At 40.4% G+C, this 18,134-nt stretch overlaps 1 protein-coding gene across 1 annotated transcript in view; it reads left to right on the top strand.

Moving 5' to 3' along the window:
• Positions 1-18,134, top strand: part of RAPGEF4 (Rap guanine nucleotide exchange factor 4) — a 337,054-nt gene that overhangs the window by 72,252 nt on the left and 246,668 nt on the right. The window contains 1 exon segment of the mRNA XM_032638316.1: positions 3,858-4,004. Coding sequence (XP_032494207.1) covers positions 3,858-4,004 — 147 coding nt within the window.

Here is an 18,134-nt window from a genome sequence, read left to right as displayed (position 1 = left end):
GGGATATTGCACTTAGGATGTGTCTGATGCAAAGCAGTCAGTGATAAGCTGGTCTCTGTTGCTATTGTAGGATCTCTCTGGGAATGCTGGTTAAGCCCAATACCTCCCCAGAGGTCTCAGTGTAACTTGGGACTCAGGGCCACATTTAGTTAACCCAGTCTCCTGTTTCCCCAGAAGCTAACCTGGAGACAAGGATTTGGCTGCCAGTGGTTTTTATGGAGGAAACCCCAGGAAGTGTCGTAAGGGAGTGGGAAGTTGACAGGAGGAATGAGGAATGCCTATAAAAATGTGTAGGTAAGGAGTTCAGCTACGGGCACCTGGGCTCACTCCTTCCGGGGGACCCTCTAAGAAACTGGGTAGGGTAGGAAGCCGGCGTATTTATCTCGCTCCTCTCATGCCTCTTTGGAAGATACACCTTACAGGCATTAATTGCCCAGCACGCTGCCCTCAGGTGGAGCAATGCAGATGAAAGGGGAAGCCGAGCATATATGTGGGAACTGTCCAGAAACCTACAACTGCCTTCGAGGGTGGGAGAAAGGGGTGGGGGAATCTGGCAGGGCTCCAGCAGCATCTGCTAAACCCACCTTCATACTTGAAGACACTCAGATTTTTAGTATATGTGCTGCCGAAGCGAGCACGACACTCAGATTTTTAGATCGTCATTTCATATCTGAAAGTCCCCCCAAATAGATTGCCATGTTAATGTAAAATGGGCCATTCCTTCACTGTTGATGTTTCACAGTCCTTGCCGATTGCTTTCTTCAGTCTTCCTCACTGTAAATATTTCCTTTCAGGTAACCTTTCTGAACATTAGTCAGCAATTGAGCAGAAAATAAGTGTCTGAATAGTGCCTGTCTAGTCAGTATCGAGGCATGAGCAGATCTCTAGAGGACGTGTGAGTTTAAAGGAATAGTGGTGTTCCCTTCAGAGATGGGCGCTTGCAGCTGCAGGCAAAGGCATGCATTTAAGCATCTCCACAGGGTTTCAGGCTTGGAACTCTGACCCGCAGGGATCTGGTGAGCTGGGAGCGTGCACTAAAATAAGAGTGTGTCGGCTCCTCTGACTCACATTCCCGGGGCTCACATTTATCCTGCCTTTCAACTTATTGATACATACTGAGCAACCATATTGGTTCTGCCACCTGAGAGGACATTTGAATGTCAATGTCTTTATTTGGTAATTATCTTCTACTGCACATTGCAAGTCCCCGCCTGGAATTCAAATGCAAACAAGGCCTCGCCCCTAGGGACTATAAAGGGAGTGATTCATCTTCAGGGTGAAGATGTTCTTCTTAGGACTTTCTTCTTCCCTGTGCCCAATTATCCCAGTTGCCCAATCCACGCTTCCCAGATCCATTCAGATTTCTAAGTAAATTTGTCCTAAAAATACCGAGTCTGCTGAAAGTCAAGTTTGAAGTTGCAAGTAACGCTTCTTTCAGGTGAGGTTTTATAGTCCTACTTTCAAAACCATATCTTGTATTTGTGATTCCCTGTCCTTACATTTGAGAGGATGGGGTCTGAAGGAGGAGAAGAAGACAGGTCGGATCCCACACTCAGCTCTGGTGGGAGAGCACAGGATACTGGGAGTAAGCCCAGGTGCTGGACGGAATGACGGGGGCTGGTGCCCCTCTGCACAGAGGTCCTGACGCACGGAGCTACATACACTGAGGAGGGCACTTGGCAGCACTAGCATGACTACGTGTTGTTACGTGTGAGCAGGCAGGTGTCATGTTAAACTCTCTAGGGGAAACCCAAGAATAATTTGTCTTTTGTCATCATTACAAGAGCTGCTCACTAGCAAGAAGATGGGCTCACGCGACTGACCTTCACAGGCTGTGTCTTTGTATACCTTTTGGTGACACATGGTGACAGGTGTCGGGGATAGGAGATGAGAGATGGAGAAGACAACTTATTCCGTAAAAGTCTACAGCAAGCTCACGAAAAACAGATCTGCATAGTTCTTGTGCATTATACTTTGTAGCTAATCGTAGATAATTGAGCTACATGGATAGTGGCAGTAGTAATACGTATGGTTCATCCCTGTCAGGTTTTAAAATAGAAATTTACACTGGAAAGTATAAATTAGGCTAAGAGGATTCTTTCTGAAGGGTCCAGATGATTAAAAAAAAAAAATGAAGTAGGCTAGTGGATCTTTAAGCGAACCCGTAGTCTAAAGAATTTGTGAAAGTCTGTGATTTATCATAATCCATCTTGTGTCTTTACTAGAACCTGAAAATTACTCAGAAGTATCTGACATGCTGGGTATTGATATTTCAGCCCTGGGAGTATTTTTCTGACTGAGTTTGTTAACAGCTGCCTTTCTGGAAAATTTATTAACAGGCCATTTTTATGTTTCCCCCTGATCTTTCATTCTCTTCTGAGATATTATTGATTTTATTTTCCTGAACACAATTTTAAATGGTAACATCTGTGCAGAAGCAACTTGCTATGGTTCAGGGAACTGGGTTCTTATGGGCATTTGTGTTAGTAATGCGATTACAAAGTCACTAACTTGATCTTAATAACATTTGCCTGTTATCGTGTATTAGGTGCACGAAAGGAAAACTGTACTTTCTAACTCAGGATTACCCTTGTGTATCTCCCTTAGTGGATAGTACCTTTTGCAAAATTAACGTCCAGGTGATCTTGAGTGACTGAATTACTTGAAACTAGTTAGGATTAAATCCAAGAATATTCGCCCATGTTGCATGCAGAAAGGAAATTACTTTCTTAGTACACCTTACACCTTTAAATCATTGATTCAGGACATTTTATCAGCTGGCCACACAGCACTTCACTGGGTGCTGCTTTTACTCTATCGTGGCTGAGGGGGGCAGCGTGATACAAGAAGCTGGGAATCTGTAGTCAGATAGTCACAATTGGAACCCGGCTGTGTTACTTACTATCTGTGTGAACTCGGGCCTCGTGAATCCACCATTCTGACCCTCAGTTTCCTCATCTCTTTAAGACAGACTGACATAACAGTATCCCCGTTCCGGTTTCTTATTTAAATATCGTTAACTGTACTCTCTCACTAAAAAAGCTGAGTTCATCTTCAAACGATTTCCCCCGTTTTCTAAGAGCGAGTAGTCATAGAAAAAGATAACCATGTCCACAGAAAGACGTGCACAAGATTGCTAGCAGCCTTATTCATAATATCCCCAAACCAGAAACAACCCAAATGTCCACGAATAGGAGAATGGATAAGCACATTGGGGCATACCCTTGCAATGGAAAACTATTCGTCAGTGAAAGGAAAAAACTACTGATTCACGCAACAACATGGTTGAATCTTACAGACGTTACGTTAAGCAAAAGAAGCCAGACACCAAAGAGGGCATATTGTCTGATTCCTTTTACGTGAAGTCCTAAAACTGGCAAAATTCCTTTACGGTGATAGAAATCAGAGCATCAGTTGCCTCTGAAAGGAGGGTCCTGACTGGAAAGGGGCACGAGGGAACTTTCAGGGGTGATGGAAATGTTGTCTTGCCTTGGGTGGTGATTACACGGTGTATATATTTGTCAAAACTTGTTGAACTGTGCAAGTGAATTGACTGTTATATTGTATAGAAATTAGTTGACCCTTGAACAGGACGGGTTTGGACTGTGCGGGTTCACTCATGGCGGAGTTTTTTCAATAGTAAATACTACAGTACGACATGATCTGTGGCTGGTTGAATCTGCTGATGTGTAGGAACCACGATATACTCAGCTTTTCTACTGTGTGTGTGCAGGGCTGGGGGTTGGCACCCCTAACTCCCCCGCGGTTCAAGGGTCAACTATATACTTCAAAGAAAAGACAACTCATCCACTGGCAAAATGTTTGCTTTTCTAATGACCAGTTTTTTGGATTCTCAGGATGCAGTGACCATCTGCACTCTGGGGATTGGGACAGCCTTTGGAGAGTCCATTCTGGACAACACTCCCCGCCATGCGACAATTGTTACGAGGGAAAGCAGTGAACTTCTCCGCATCGAGCAGAAGGACTTCAAGGCACTATGGGAGGTGAGCCCCAAGGCTGCTTTGTCAGTTAACGTGGTTGCAGAAAAGAAAGAGAGCTGCCACATGGATGATGGCATTAGAGTCAAGCCTTAATGTGCTCTGTTCTGAGCCGGTGGATGGAATTTAATTTTCAAAACTTGTTTTTGAAATGAGTGAATGAAAAAGCCATTTTGACACAAGATGTCTTTCCTTTTTTTTTTTTTTAATGTAGTGCTTGCTCAATTTTCTGTGGTTTGACATACATTATAATTATTTCTTGAATGACCATAGAGTGTTTTATGTATAGAGTGTTTTTATGTATTTCCCCCCTCCTATTCCACAGATGTGTTCTTAACCGGGGAACAAAATACTTTGACATTTTCTTTGGCATTTTCAAAATCATCATTGACATGTTCCCTGGGAAAGTGGAATGAATGGGGTTAACATCTGCTTCATTTAAATGCTTTAAAAAATGATGTGCCCTGTAATAAGGTATGGGAAACGAGGGACGTAAAGATGGCTGGTTACTTGCCAACTTCAAAATGCACGGATAGCACAGCAGTGGATGGAGGCAGCTGGTCCTGGTGGCTTGTGCATTTCCCGCTGCTTACCGGCGCCCTTTAGGGTACCACGCTCATTTACAAGAAGGATGGGGGAGAAATCATCTTACACGCATTCATGGTAAATGGAGTGCTTAGAAAGGCCCTTGCGTCCTTTACGCTCATTCCTTTTCAGTTCTTCAAGCTTCTGATTTTTACCTGTGGCTGCTCCTTATCTTTGTCCTTGGCTCAGTACGTCCAAGCGTTAACCCATCGAGCTGGCAGGCTTCGCCACTTGTCCCAGTGTGGCTAAGATTTTAAACCTGATCTAAAAAGAATTTTGTGTAATCACATAGTTTCCTCCAGAGCCAAACAAATGACAGATGCATTAAGGGAGCAAACCTGTAGGTGAATGAGTGATGCTTTGCCTTGAAAGTCCTGCAAAGCCTTGGAAGGTCTTGGTGGTGAAACCTGTTACTTTTATTCTTGGCAGTAGTGAATAAATTGCAGGGTTACTTGTTTGAAATGTTCCTCTTAGAAAATATTAAAGAGCTCCAACTGCTCTGTAAAGTTCAGAGACAAAAGCGAGTTTTAGGAAGGCAGAGCTAAAGTAGGTTTGCATGAGGTGTGTGCGGAGAGGTTTTCTGTCAATTAAAAGGGACCAAACTTGAGGCAAATAAGTCGCTTTTTGGATCTTTTCATTTAAAAGGTGAGCTGAAAAGTCTTTTCCAAAAAGAAAATTCGGAAGACTGGTTTAAGAACAAAAATGACTCCAATTGTGATGTATGTCATTATAACTGCTTTTGTCTGTGATGACTTATTCAAGTTGCTGGTGGAGGATGGTTTGTGGCAATATTTAAAAATTTATTTTAATTAGGAGGCCTCAGTGCTGCGAAGAAAGTTCCTGAGAAGTTGCTACCTGTGAACATTTTTAAAAATTTATTTTTAAAAATTTCGGGACTTCCCTGGCTGTCCAGTGGTTAAGACTCTGTGCTTCCACTGCAGGGGGCATGGGTTCGATCCCTGGTCAGGGAACTAAGATCCCGCATGCTGTGTGGCATGGCCAAAAAAACAATTTATTTAAGAAATTTTCAGACGTTCGGAAAATCAAAAAGGATAATACAATGAACGACTTATACACTCCCACCTAGTTCAGCAGTTGTTAACATATTTGCTTCATCTGATTTTGCTGAGCCACTTTAATGTAAACGACAGGCATCATGACATTTCATCCTATATATTAGCATATTTCTCCAAAAAATCAGAATATCCTGCTACATACCCATAATACCATTATTTCACCTACAAAACTAAAGATAATATACTAATGTCATCTATATCCAGTCCACAGTTCAAATTTCCCCATAAATATCCAGAAATAAATACATTTATTCCATAAGTATTTTTATATCTGTTTTATTTCAAACCAGACTCAAATAAAGAACCATGTGTTAACATTTGATTGTTATGTCTAAGTCAGTCTCTCCCCACCCCCCACCCCGCCCCCGCCCTCTCTCTCTGTCTCTCTTTCTCTATGACACTGACTTGTTAAAAAGGCCAGGTCAGTTTCTCCCAAATTCAAGGTTTGTCTGATCATTTTCTCATGGTATCTTTTTTTGTACCCCTACCCCAGGGTTTCCTGTGAACGGAAGTTAGAGCTAAATGTTTTATTAGGTCAAGCCAAACAGTTTCGGCAAGAAGTCAAAGGTGATCCTGAGTACGTTAGGATGCTCTTAATGTCTGGATGCCTCACTGTAAGTGATGCATTGGTTTGATTTGTTTGATCCCTTGGTTGGATTGTATCTGAGTATATTTTAGGGCTGGTTTTCACAGAGATTTCCCATAGAGGAAAATTATTAAATGGGGCTCTTGATGTTGAAGGTGGTCCTTAGCATCCCAAACCTTGCCACGTGATTTTGTATCTCCGTGGGTCCAACCCCTCATCTGTAACCTCAGAGCATGATTCTGGTCTTCTCTGTCAGTGACTTAAGTGAGCTGAAAAGGATGGAGAGGGTTTTTAGACTGACCTCTTATTTTACCGGTTGGGTTTTGGAAGCTCATAGTGAGCAAGAGATTAGTAAGATATTTCATTTTTATTTACCTGTTCATGCAACCAAGCACAGAGTACAAATAAGATGCTCCATCAACGTTTTAACTGGCTAAAGTGAGAATGCAAGGAACTCCATTACCTTGCAACCTGTGTGAACCAGAACTTTATTAATGGGCACACTTGTGCATATACTGTACACGATGATCTGAAGAAATTGTGGAATTCTAAATTACCTCTCGAGCAAAGAAAATTGACTTATGTTTATTCCACTATTCATTTATTCAGCAAATACTTAGTGAGAATCTCCTGTGTATCAGGTCTGGCTATAGCAGTGAAGAAGATTGACAGGGCTCCTGCTCTCTGGGCCAGGGCTTCTGCTCTACTTGGAGGAGAGAGAAAATAGCAAGTCAATAATATTATTTCAGAGTATAATATATCATTATCATTAAGTGAATTCTATTTCTATTCTTTGAATAGAGGTGATCCATTGATGGCATATGTAACACTAATCTGTTAGCAAAATATTGGATAACCAGAACACCTATTTCCTGATTATGTCAGATAACAGAGTCTATAATTCAGCCATTCATCACACTGGTACATAATATCTGTAAGCAACATTAAAACCCAAGCTCATGCTGTCAGCTGAAGTTTAACTTAGATCTGGTAGCCAAATATCAAAAGGGAAGGATGACATAGCTTCAGGATTCAGGTAGAAGCCTCACTGAACCATGAAATGGCAGAAAGAAGGCAGCAGAAAGCTAAGCTGGATCCTGCCTCTCCCATCAGCATGGTAAGGAGCTCACTGTTAGGCCATAGTTCCCACACGGTAGAAGTTAGATCATCTGAATCATGGGTCTAAATTTGCACGTTCATCTCATTTGCCTGCTTGCTTTTGAGGAATGTCATGGTGGGCCCATGGTGTGGCAAGCACTCCTAGATTGAGGTTTCCCTCCTTATCTATGCCTTTGATGTCACTTAAAGTTGTTGACAAGGACCAGGAATCTGAGTTACTTCTAACCAGGAAAATTACGGTGTGTAATCACTAACAGGTAGCACAGTCTACAAGTAGCTCTTTAATAGGCTGAACGAATAGGCTATTTTAAATCTTACACTTGAGACTTCAATGGCAACAGAGAGCTAGGTAACCCTGCTTCCTTTCCTGACCAAAGGCAAGTTTCCTCAGCTCTCTGCAGATACACACCCAGAGAACTACACCTGAGATTTTGAAATCCTATTCAATTTCATCCCCAGTCCTCTTGCTTTATGTTGTAAGTCAAATTGGTAGCACCCAGGGTATTTTTTAAAATTATTGTCATAAATGTGACCAGAGGCATTATTTCAGTTGTCTATATAAATGTATCAAAAATAAATATTCCCCAAGATGTAACTGAGGAAGCAGCTTGATGCTTTTCTTTGTACCCTATATCTTTCCTAATGAAAACTTGCTCTCCTCTTTCCTTTCCATGTTTCAGTTGCCAATTTATGATCATATTTGAGGGAGCTGGGATCTCCATCTCAAAGTCAGGTCATATTTTCTTAGCTTAAGTGAATTACAGTAAATTTATTCAGAATTGGTCAATAATGCTTCCCTCTTTTCATGCCTCTTTGATATTAGAACTTAATAAAAAATATTAACTAGGGTATAAAACATCTCACTTTTCAATAGCATCTCAGGAGGGAGAGTGAGTGAGAGAGAGGAGAAAGTTGTTGAATTTCATTCAGAAAAAATTAATTTAAAAGTTTTGGAGTACCATTTTTAGTTCTTGAGAATTGTAATTGAAACTCTTTGACCCTAGTGGCATTGCATACCCTCAGTAAGGAAGTTAAATGGCAAAGCAGTTAAGTGTAGGCTTGGGAGTTTTAAGCCGTGATAATCTTGGATCAAGTGTTAATGAGTATCTATGGTTGCTGGTGGCTCTTGGAATAAATAAATACGGATTTACTGTCCAATTCCATGAATTTCTTCTCAGCAAATATAGTCTAATGTTTCCAGTGGTTAGAACAACGACAAGGAGTGTTTTTTGTTTGCTCCCTGACTTTCTGTCTAACATCGTGGATGAAGATGCTTTTAGGTTTGCAGCATGTCTTGTCATCTTTACGTGGAATATGCCAAGTACATGGACTTGTATGAGGAGATGAGTCCAGTGTGTTCAGAGAAGTAGATTGGAAAGTCATTCTCCATCAAACTCATAAAAGACACCACTGAGAGGTCCTTGCACTAGTGATCTACTACCTGTGTTCCAATTGCATGAACGTCATTCTGGCCAAAAACTTTCCTTCCCTGTGGGCTATGTTTTACTACCTGTGTTCCAATTGCATGAACGTCATTCTGGCCAAAAACTTTCCTTCACTGTGGGCTATGTTTGAGCAAGTGCAAAATAATACACACTTGTGAATGAATTATTTGAAATTTAAAGACAACAATGAAACTAGAGTCTTTAGAAATAAAAGCAATTATTTTAAATTTGTAGTCTGACCCATGCCACAATAAAAGTGGTTTCTTAGCTGTAATAGTTACCCAGAAGCTCTTGTGATTTTATTCTAACCAGGACATACAATATCACAGAGAACCGTTGTTCGGATGTAATGATTGATCCCATAGAGTTTATTCCCCAAATGTGCCTGTGGCCTCAATAAATATTGTTGACCGAAAAATTTTTTTATGCTTTCTGGGATATAAACTGGTAAGAATAAGAAATATGTGCATGTTTCTGCCTTAGGAAAAGAATACAATTTGTAAACAAGAATATTTCTAAGAGTAGTGAATATTGTCAAAGAAATATTTTCACATCTATCTCTATTCCCTAATTTTCGGTGTTTTATTTCTCGATTCTACCAGATACGTTGGCAGTTGTTGGACTGAAAAGCTTTGTAGCTATTTCTGTTTACTGCCTCTTTTGGACTATGCAGGGAGAAAAAGCCCTTTTCCATTAATAATCTTTCAAGCCACTATGAGAATAGGAATTATTGAAATTACAGCAGCTTGGTCTTTGCTGATGCACTTTAAAAACCCTATTGGAGTAATATACCTCTCAGAGGCATCTGTGCCTGCTTGAATAGATTTGATGTTCCTGTCTGTCTTGGGCTGTCAAAAAAATTAAAGCCCAATGCTTAAAACATAGTATCTTCGAACATAAAAATCTCAGCAGCCCTTTGGGTGGGTTTTAATACTTCATTTAGCATGCAGACAGTTTCAGGTTGTTTCACTTTTGCATGAATGCTAGGCTTTCAAGGTAGACCGGTATTTCAAGTAAATGTTTAGTGGCCCTGGGTATTGAGGTTGAACTGCATGACCCATCCTCAGATGGGCAGCCCCTGGCCTGCCTGTTAATGTTACAGGGACCCACCCCCTCATCTGAGGCTTAACTGGAACCTAAAAGCCAAGGGACCTGCTTTCTCCCAAGTCAGAGGCCTGTACTTAACTTTTGGCAACTTTGGAGCTTGTACCATAGGGTTACTTCCCAGGCCAGAAATTTGCATCAAAGGGCTAAGAAAAATACATCCAAAAATAAACATGAAAGCCAAGACTTCATGCCAGGAACTCCAGCCACACACATCCTGTTGGCTGGTTCTCTTGCCTCTCTCCTCACTGTTCTGCTTCTTTTAAACCGAGCCGGAAGCCTGCTCCGGTGACTTGGACCTCACGTCTGCCCCAGGGTCTCACTCCTCTGTCCTCAAGCTTTTCCATGGGATGCTGAAACGATTCAAATCCAGAAAGGAAGGGAGTGAAGTTACTAGGAGATAAGTAAAGTTAAAAATAATATATGTATATATAGGAAGTCTTTTCCTATTGCCTTTGACGGCCTGAGCTTTCCTGAAGAACCACCAGCCCCGGTTTTCTGTCTGGACTGAGATCCTCTTAACAGTAATAGATACTAACAGGAAATAATCAGCGATGAAGGTGCATTTTGCCGTCCAAATAAAGCACAGCTCTTCACTGGATGTCTGAGAACGCTGAGAAAAAGAAAAAGAAGGACGTATGCCCTACCAGGTTAGAATGGGTCTTTTTCTATTCTTTAGTGGGGAGGTATTATATGTCACCGTTGGCAGTTTAGTCCTAGGAATTATACTCTAAAACATCTCTGGCTTTTGTAAGTATGTTCCACCAGACCTAAATATGTACCACGGCACTGACATAATTTGATTGCATCTTTATTTATGGGGTGGGGGGGGAGGGGTGGCTCATCTTTTTCTAATTGTGAAGGATATGTTTGTTTAGCCTTATGATCTTAAACGTTTCTAGGAGATAAAGATATTTGTTCATAAGTAGGCAGAGTTACATTTATCACATTAATATTGAATGTATGTATTTATATGGTGAATGGCATCTATTAAAAATGAATTTGGGGCAAGGAAACAGATTGAGAGTGCTGGTATTTCACCCTCTGGATGCCCTGGTAGGCACCTTGCCTGCAGCTCTCAGACTCTATGAAGTCCTTAGTGTTTATGGGAATTCTGTTACATTATTGATGACTTGAAGTCTGGCCAGCTCCAAAAGCTGTGATCTCACTGTTTCTCAGAAGATGATCAGGGGGTCTGAACAGATCAAGGCTTGGCTGGCAGGTGCCAGGAATGCCCAGATGTTGCGGGTGGGCTTGCTGGCAAGGTGCTGGTATTCCTTCGGGTGTTCATTTCGGGAGTGTGCAGTGGTCCCTCACGTCTTTTAGGAGTCGCTGTTGGTGGAGGTTTTGAAATCCTTCCCCTGGTTGTGCATTTACCTGCACGCTGTTGACACCTCCCCCCCCCATCCTCTCCCCGCACTCTAATCTCGCAGTGGCCCTCTTCACTGTCTCAGCTCACCTGCTAGGCTGCATGCCTGCTAAAGCGCTGTTCGACTCAATGTTAATTGATCCCACTTTGAAAATTTCATCTCTAGAAGCTTCTGTCGTATTCGACAAACATAGTTGGCTCCCACCACGGGGAGGTGCACAATGCACCGCATCTGTCTTCCTGGTTTACGATCTAGTGGAGAAAACAGACAAGCATAAACACAAATCACCCTGATATCAGACGAACTGAAAAGTCCCATAAGGTAAGACACAGGGTGCTGAAGGACATATGGCGGAGGGCAGGGAGAGATTCATTTCCACCCAGGCTATCATTTCATCCAAAGACAAAGAGATCTGGTGAATTCTTGTGTGGCTAACAAGGCTGTTTTTCAGCCTCCCACAAGGATTGGGGTCAGTTAACCAAATTACAGTGTTTGAGACAGGCTTGTCACAAGGGACTGACCACACAGAAGAGGCAGGGCTTCCTCACTTGTGCTGTGATGCCTGCTGCCTTCTCCTGCTGTCCTGCACCCCTGGGCGGGCTTGGTTAGGGGTCTGCCTGCCCTCTGAGGGTGTCATGTGTTGTATTTCCAAATGCCTGGCTTTGTGTTTTGTTTATTGTTCAGTCATTGTGTGGAGAAATCTGTTCTGAGGTTTAACGGGTCCCCAGGGCAAAGGCAGTTCTAGTTGGGAAAACTTTTAAGAATTTGAGACTTTCAGAAGGAACACATGGTATGCGCTGGGGATATCGTTAAGCTCTTTATGTGTCAGGAGCCCTCTGGTCATGGGACTTTCCTCCTCTCATCAGGCCAAATTCCACTCCTGTGTAGTCTACAGGCCACTGCGGAGAGGTTAGGGCACAGTCACTGGGGCAGGGTGTCTGACACCGAGGAAGGAGCAGCAGGAAATCCTGTCCCAAAGTCGGCAGCTCCGAATTCCTGCAGTCTTGCCTGGGGTTGATCTCACTGACCTCAATGTTTTGAGCTGTCTAACTTAAACCGATAAATGCAAGACAGACCTTCTGAAGGCTATTGATGTGGTTGAGTGTTCTGGCCTGAAATTCTGATCTATTCCTGGTTTAACCCAACTTTGCTGAATGCCCTTTTCGAAAGCTCTCCAGCTTCCTAGGCCACCTGTCTGTAAAATAAATGTACCTTTACTGAAATCCTGCCTTGCTGACAGCAGTGGTTCAAGTTAATGTTGAATATTAGGTGCCTTATGAGTTGAAAAATTTAGTGCCTCGTCCTTGCCTTTCGGTTTGCAAATTCAAGAAGGCAGAGCCACAAGTTATGTGAATGAAAAGGATAAAGTATAGGCAAAAGTTCATATTGTATCAAAATACATTATTTGAAAGGCAAGAAAACCTTTTTGTTATCTTTCATTTATAATTGTAATTCCTAAAACTAGTTCCATGTTAGAATTACCTGGGGAGTTAGTAGAAAATTCCCGTGCATGGGCCCTCTCTAGACCAGTGAAGCCAGCATCTCTAGAAGGTGGGGCCTGGGCATCATAGCTTCTTAAAGCTCCCCAGATGAATCTCCCGAGAACCCCTGTCCTCCAGCTCCAGGCTCTGGTATCCACTCTGCTGCTTTGCACTTGCTGCTTCTACATGTACCTGGCTGGCATCTTTGCCCGGTGCTAAGGCTCTACGATTGAATAATATGTTGGTTCCTTACTAGTCTGTGTAAAATTTTCCCAGTGTAATTATTCCTTCCCTCATACAGACATTCTGCTTCCAAACTAGGGTTTCTGCCAGATGTAAATGATAATGGCCATCAGTACTTTAGAGACAAGAGTGAGGGGGATTGATTTGAAGCTTTGTGATTAGAGGTGACCTCTGTGGTCTGCTTATTAAAAGTGTGAGAATAAGGTGCAAAATCACCCCCAAATTCCAGTCCTACAAGTACGCATTCTCTCAGTTGTGAGAACAATGGTGTCATTATACATCATGTAGTTCCTGGAAAATTCCACTGTGCCCTTGTGAGAAATAAGAATGAAAAAGGCAAGTAATATCTTAGTGTTATTATGAAGAGAGTTTTGAATTCATGGACTCGCTGAGAATGTCTAGATCTACCTCATCCCTGGACTATACTTTGAGAATCACTTCTTTAAGATAAATTCCCAGAAAAAGTTTTCCCATGATAACTTTTATGGCTCTTGATAAATATGACCAAATTTATTTTCAGTGACTTTTATCCTGCCATCAAGAGTATTTGAGCATGCCTGTTACATCCAGCCTTGGTTAGCATGACCATTTTGTATACATTTATATATATGTGTCTGTATATATACTTGTATATGTTTATGTGTTTATTTTCCATCGTATTGTTATCATGTTTGTTTGATTACTGCTGGGATGGTAGGGATTTTCTTAAATATTTCTTTTTTTTTAACATCTTTATTGGAGTATAATTGCTTTACAATGGTGTGTTAGTTTCTGCTTTATAACAAAGTGAATCAGTTATACATATACATATGTTCCCATATGTCTTCCCTCTTGCGTCTCCCACCCTCCCTATCCCACCCCTCTAGGTGGTCACAAAGCACCAAGCTGATCTCCCTGTGCTGTGCGGCTGCTTCCCACTAGCTATCTATTTTACGTTTGGTAGTGTATATATGTCCATGCCACTCTCTCACTTCGTCCCAGCTTACCCTTCCCCCTCCCCATATCCTCAAGTCCATTCTCTAGTAGGTCTGTGTCTTTATTCCCGTCTTACCCCGAGGTTCTTCATGACCTTTTTTTTTTCTTAGATTCCATATATATGTGTTAGCATATGGTATTTGTTTCTCTCTTTCTTTTTTTTTTTTTGTTTTTTTTTTTTTGTTTGTTTGTTTGTTTTTTTTGTTTCTCTCTTTCTGACTTACTTCACTCTGTATGACAGCCTCTAGGTCTATCCACCTCACTACAGATAACTCAATTTCGTTTCTTTTTATGGCTAATATGCCATTGTATATATGTGCTACATCTTCTTTATCCATTCATCCGATGATGGACACTTAGGTTGCTTCCATCTCCTGGCTATTGTAAATAGAGCTGCAATGAACATTTTGGTACATAACTCTTTTTGAATTATGGTTTTCTCGGTATATTCCCAGTAGTGAGATTGCTGTTTTGTAAGGTAGTTTTTTTGGAGTTTTTTAAGGAACCTCCGTACTGTTCTCCATAGTGGCTGTATCAATTTACATTCCCACCAGCAGTGCAAGAGTGTTCCCTTTTCTCCACACCCTCTCCAGCATTTATTGTTTGTAGATTTTTTGATGATGGCCATTCTGACTGGTGTGAGATGATATCTCATTGTAGTTTTGATTTGCATTTCTCTAATGATTAATGATGTTGAGCATTCTTTCATGTGTTTGTTGGCAATCTGTATATCTTCTTTGGAGAAATGTCTGTTTAGGTCATCTGCCCATTTTTGGATTGGGTTGTTTGTTATTTAGTTATTGAGCTGCATGAGCTGCTTGTAAATTTTGGAGATTAATCCTTTGTCAGTTGCTTCATTTGCAAATATTTTCTCCCATTCTAAGGGTTGTCTTTTGGTCTTGTTTATGGTTTCCTTTGCTGTGCAAAAGCTTTTAAGTTTCGTTAGGTCCCATCTATTTATTTTTGTTTTTATTTCCATTTCTGTAGGAGGTGGGTCAAAATGGATCTTGCTGTGATTTATGTCATAGAGTGTTCTGCCTGTTTTCTTCTAAGAGTTTGATAGTTTCTGGCCTTTTATTTAGATCTTTAATCCATTTTGAGCTTATTTTTGTGTATGGTGTTAGGGAGTGATCTAATCTCATACTTTTACATGTACCTGTCCAGTTTTCCCAGCACCACTTATTGAAGAGGCTGTCTTTTCTCCACTGTATATTCTTGCCTCCTTTATCAAAGATAAGGTGACCATATGTGCGTGGGTTTATCTCTGGGCTTTCTATCCTGTTCCATTGATCTATATTTCTGTTTTTGTGCCAGTACCATACTGTCTTGATTACTGTAGCTTTGCAGTATAGTCTGAAGTCAGGGAGCCTAATTCCTCCAGCTCCATTTTTCGGTCTCAAGATTGCTTTGGCTATTCGGGGTCTTTTGTGTTTCCATACAAATTGTGAAATTTTTTGTTCTCGTTGTGTGAAAAATGCCAGTGGTAGTTTGATAGGAATTGCATTGAATCTGTAGATTGCTTTGGGTAGTAGAGTCATTTTCACAATGTTGATTCTTCCAATCCAAGAACATGGTGTATCTCTCCATCTATTTGTGTCATCTTTAATTTCTTTCATCAGTATCTTACAATTTTCTGCATACAGGTCTTTTGTCTCCTTAGGTAGGTTTATTCCTAGATATTTTATTCTTTTTGTTGCAATGGTTAATGGGAGTGTTTTCTTAATTTCATTTTCAGATTTTTCATCGTTAGTGTATAGGAATTCCAGAGATTTCTGTGCATTAATTTTGTATCCTGCTACTTTACCAAATTCATTGATTAGCTCTAGTAGTTTTCTGGTAGCATCTTTGGGATTCTCTATGTATAGTATGTCATCTGCAAAGAGTGACAGCTTTACTTCTTCTTTTCCAATTTGGATTCCTTTTATTTCTTTTTCTTCTCTGATTGCTGTGGCGAAAACCTCCAAAACTATGTTGAATAAGAGTGGTGAGAGTGGGCAACCTTGTCTAGTTCCTGATCTTAGTGGAAATGGTTTCAGTTTTTCACCATTGAGGATGATGTTGGCTGTGGGTTTGTCATATATGGCCTTTCATATGTTGAGGAAAGTTCCCTCTATGCCTACTTTCTGCAGGGTTTTTATCATAAATGGGTGTTGAATTTTGTCGAAATCTTTCTCTGCATCTATTGAAATGATCATATGGTTTTTCTCCTTCAACTTGTAAATATGGTGTATCACGTTGATTGATTTGCATATATTGAAGAATCCTTGCATTCCTGGAATAAACCCCACTTGATCATGGTGTATGATCCTTTTAATGTGCTGTTGGATTCTGTTTGCTAGTGTTTTGTTGAGGATTTTTGCATCTATGTTCATCAGTGATATTGGCCTGTAGTTTTCTTTCTTTGTGACATCCTTGTCTGGTTTTGGTATCAGGGTGATGGTGGCCTCATAGAATGAGTTTGGGAGTGTTCCTCCCTCTGCTATATTTTGGAAGAGTTTGAGAAGGATAGGTGTTAGCTCTTCTCTAAATGTTTGATAGAATTCGCCTGTGAAACCATCTGGTCCTGGGCTTTTGTTTGTTGGAAGATTTTTAATCACAGTTTCAATTTCAGTGCTTGTGATTGGTCTGTTCATCTTTTCTATTTCTTCCTGATTCAGTCTTGGTAGGTTGTGCATTTCTAAGAATTTGTCCATTTCTTCCAGGTTGTCCATTTTATTAGCATAGAGTTGCTTGTAGTAATCTCTCATGATCTTTTGTATTTCTGCAGTGTCAGTTGTTACTTCTCCTTTTTCATTTCTAATTCTATTGATTTGAGTCTTCTCCCTTTTTTTCTTGATCAGTTTTGCTAATGGTTTATCAATTTTTTTTATCTTCTCAAAGATCCAACTTTTAGTTTTATTGATCTTTGCTATCATTTCCTTCATTTCTTTTTCATTTATTTCTGATCTGATCTTTATGATTTCTTTCCTTCTGCTAACTTTGGGGTTTTTTGTTCTTCTTTCTCTAATTGCTTTAGGTGCAAGGTTAGGTGGTTTATTTGAGATGTTTCCTGTTTCTTAAGGTAGGATTGTATCGCTATAAACTTCCCTCTTAGAACTGCTTTTGCTGCATCCCATAGGTTTTGGGTCGTCGTGTCTCCATTGTCATTTTTTTCTAGGTATTTTTTGATTTCCTCTTTGATTTCTTCAGTGATCACTTCGTTATTCAGTAGTGTATTGTTTAGCCTCCATGTGTTTGTATTTTTTACAGATCTTTTCCTGTAATTGATATCTAGTCTCATAGCGTTGTGGTCGGAAAAGATACTTGATACAATTTCAATTTTCTTAAATTTACCAAGGCTTGATTTGTGACCCAAGATATGATCTATCCTGGAGAGTGTTCTATGAACAGTTGAGAAAAATGTGTATTCTGTTGTTTTTGGATGGAATGTCCTATAAATGTCAATTAAGTCCATCTTGTGTAAAGTATCATTTAAAGGTTGTGTTTCCTTATTTATTTTCATTTTGGATGATCTGTCCATGGGTGAAAGTGGGGTGTTAAAGTCCCCTACTATGAATGTGTTACTGTCGATTTCCCGTTTTATAGCTGTTAGTATTTACCTTATGTATTGAGGTGCTCCTATGTTGGGTGCATAAATATTTAGAATTGTTCTGTCTTCTTCTTGGATGGATCCCTTCATCATTATGTAGTGTCCTTCTTTGTCTCTTGTAATAGTCTTTATTTTAAAGTCTATTTTGTCTGATATGAGAATTGCTACTGCAGCTTTCTTTTGATTTCCATTTGCATGGAATATCTTTTTCCATCCTGTCACTTTCAGTCTGTTTGTGTCCTTAGGTCTGAAGTGGGTCTCTTGTAGGCAGCATTATATATGGGTCTTGTTTTTGTATCCATTCAGTCAGTCTGTGTCTTTTGGTGGGAGCATTTAATCCATTTACATTTAAGGTAATTATCGATATGTATGTTCCTATTCCCATTTTCTTAATTGTCTTTGGTTTGTTATTGTAGGTCTTTTCCTTCTCTTGTGTTTCTTGCCTAGAGAAGTTCCTTTAGCCTTTGTTGTAAAGCCTTAAATATTTCTTTACTGATTATACTTTCTCTTTCAGGACATGTTACTCATACATACATTGGCATTTACTTACCAATTTATGTGAA

Source organism: Phocoena sinus, chromosome 7 (genome assembly GCF_008692025.1).
Source record: "Phocoena sinus isolate mPhoSin1 chromosome 7, mPhoSin1.pri, whole genome shotgun sequence".
Taxonomy (NCBI): domain Eukaryota; kingdom Metazoa; phylum Chordata; class Mammalia; order Artiodactyla; family Phocoenidae; genus Phocoena; species Phocoena sinus.
This window is presented reverse-complemented; position numbering and strand designations above follow the sequence as displayed.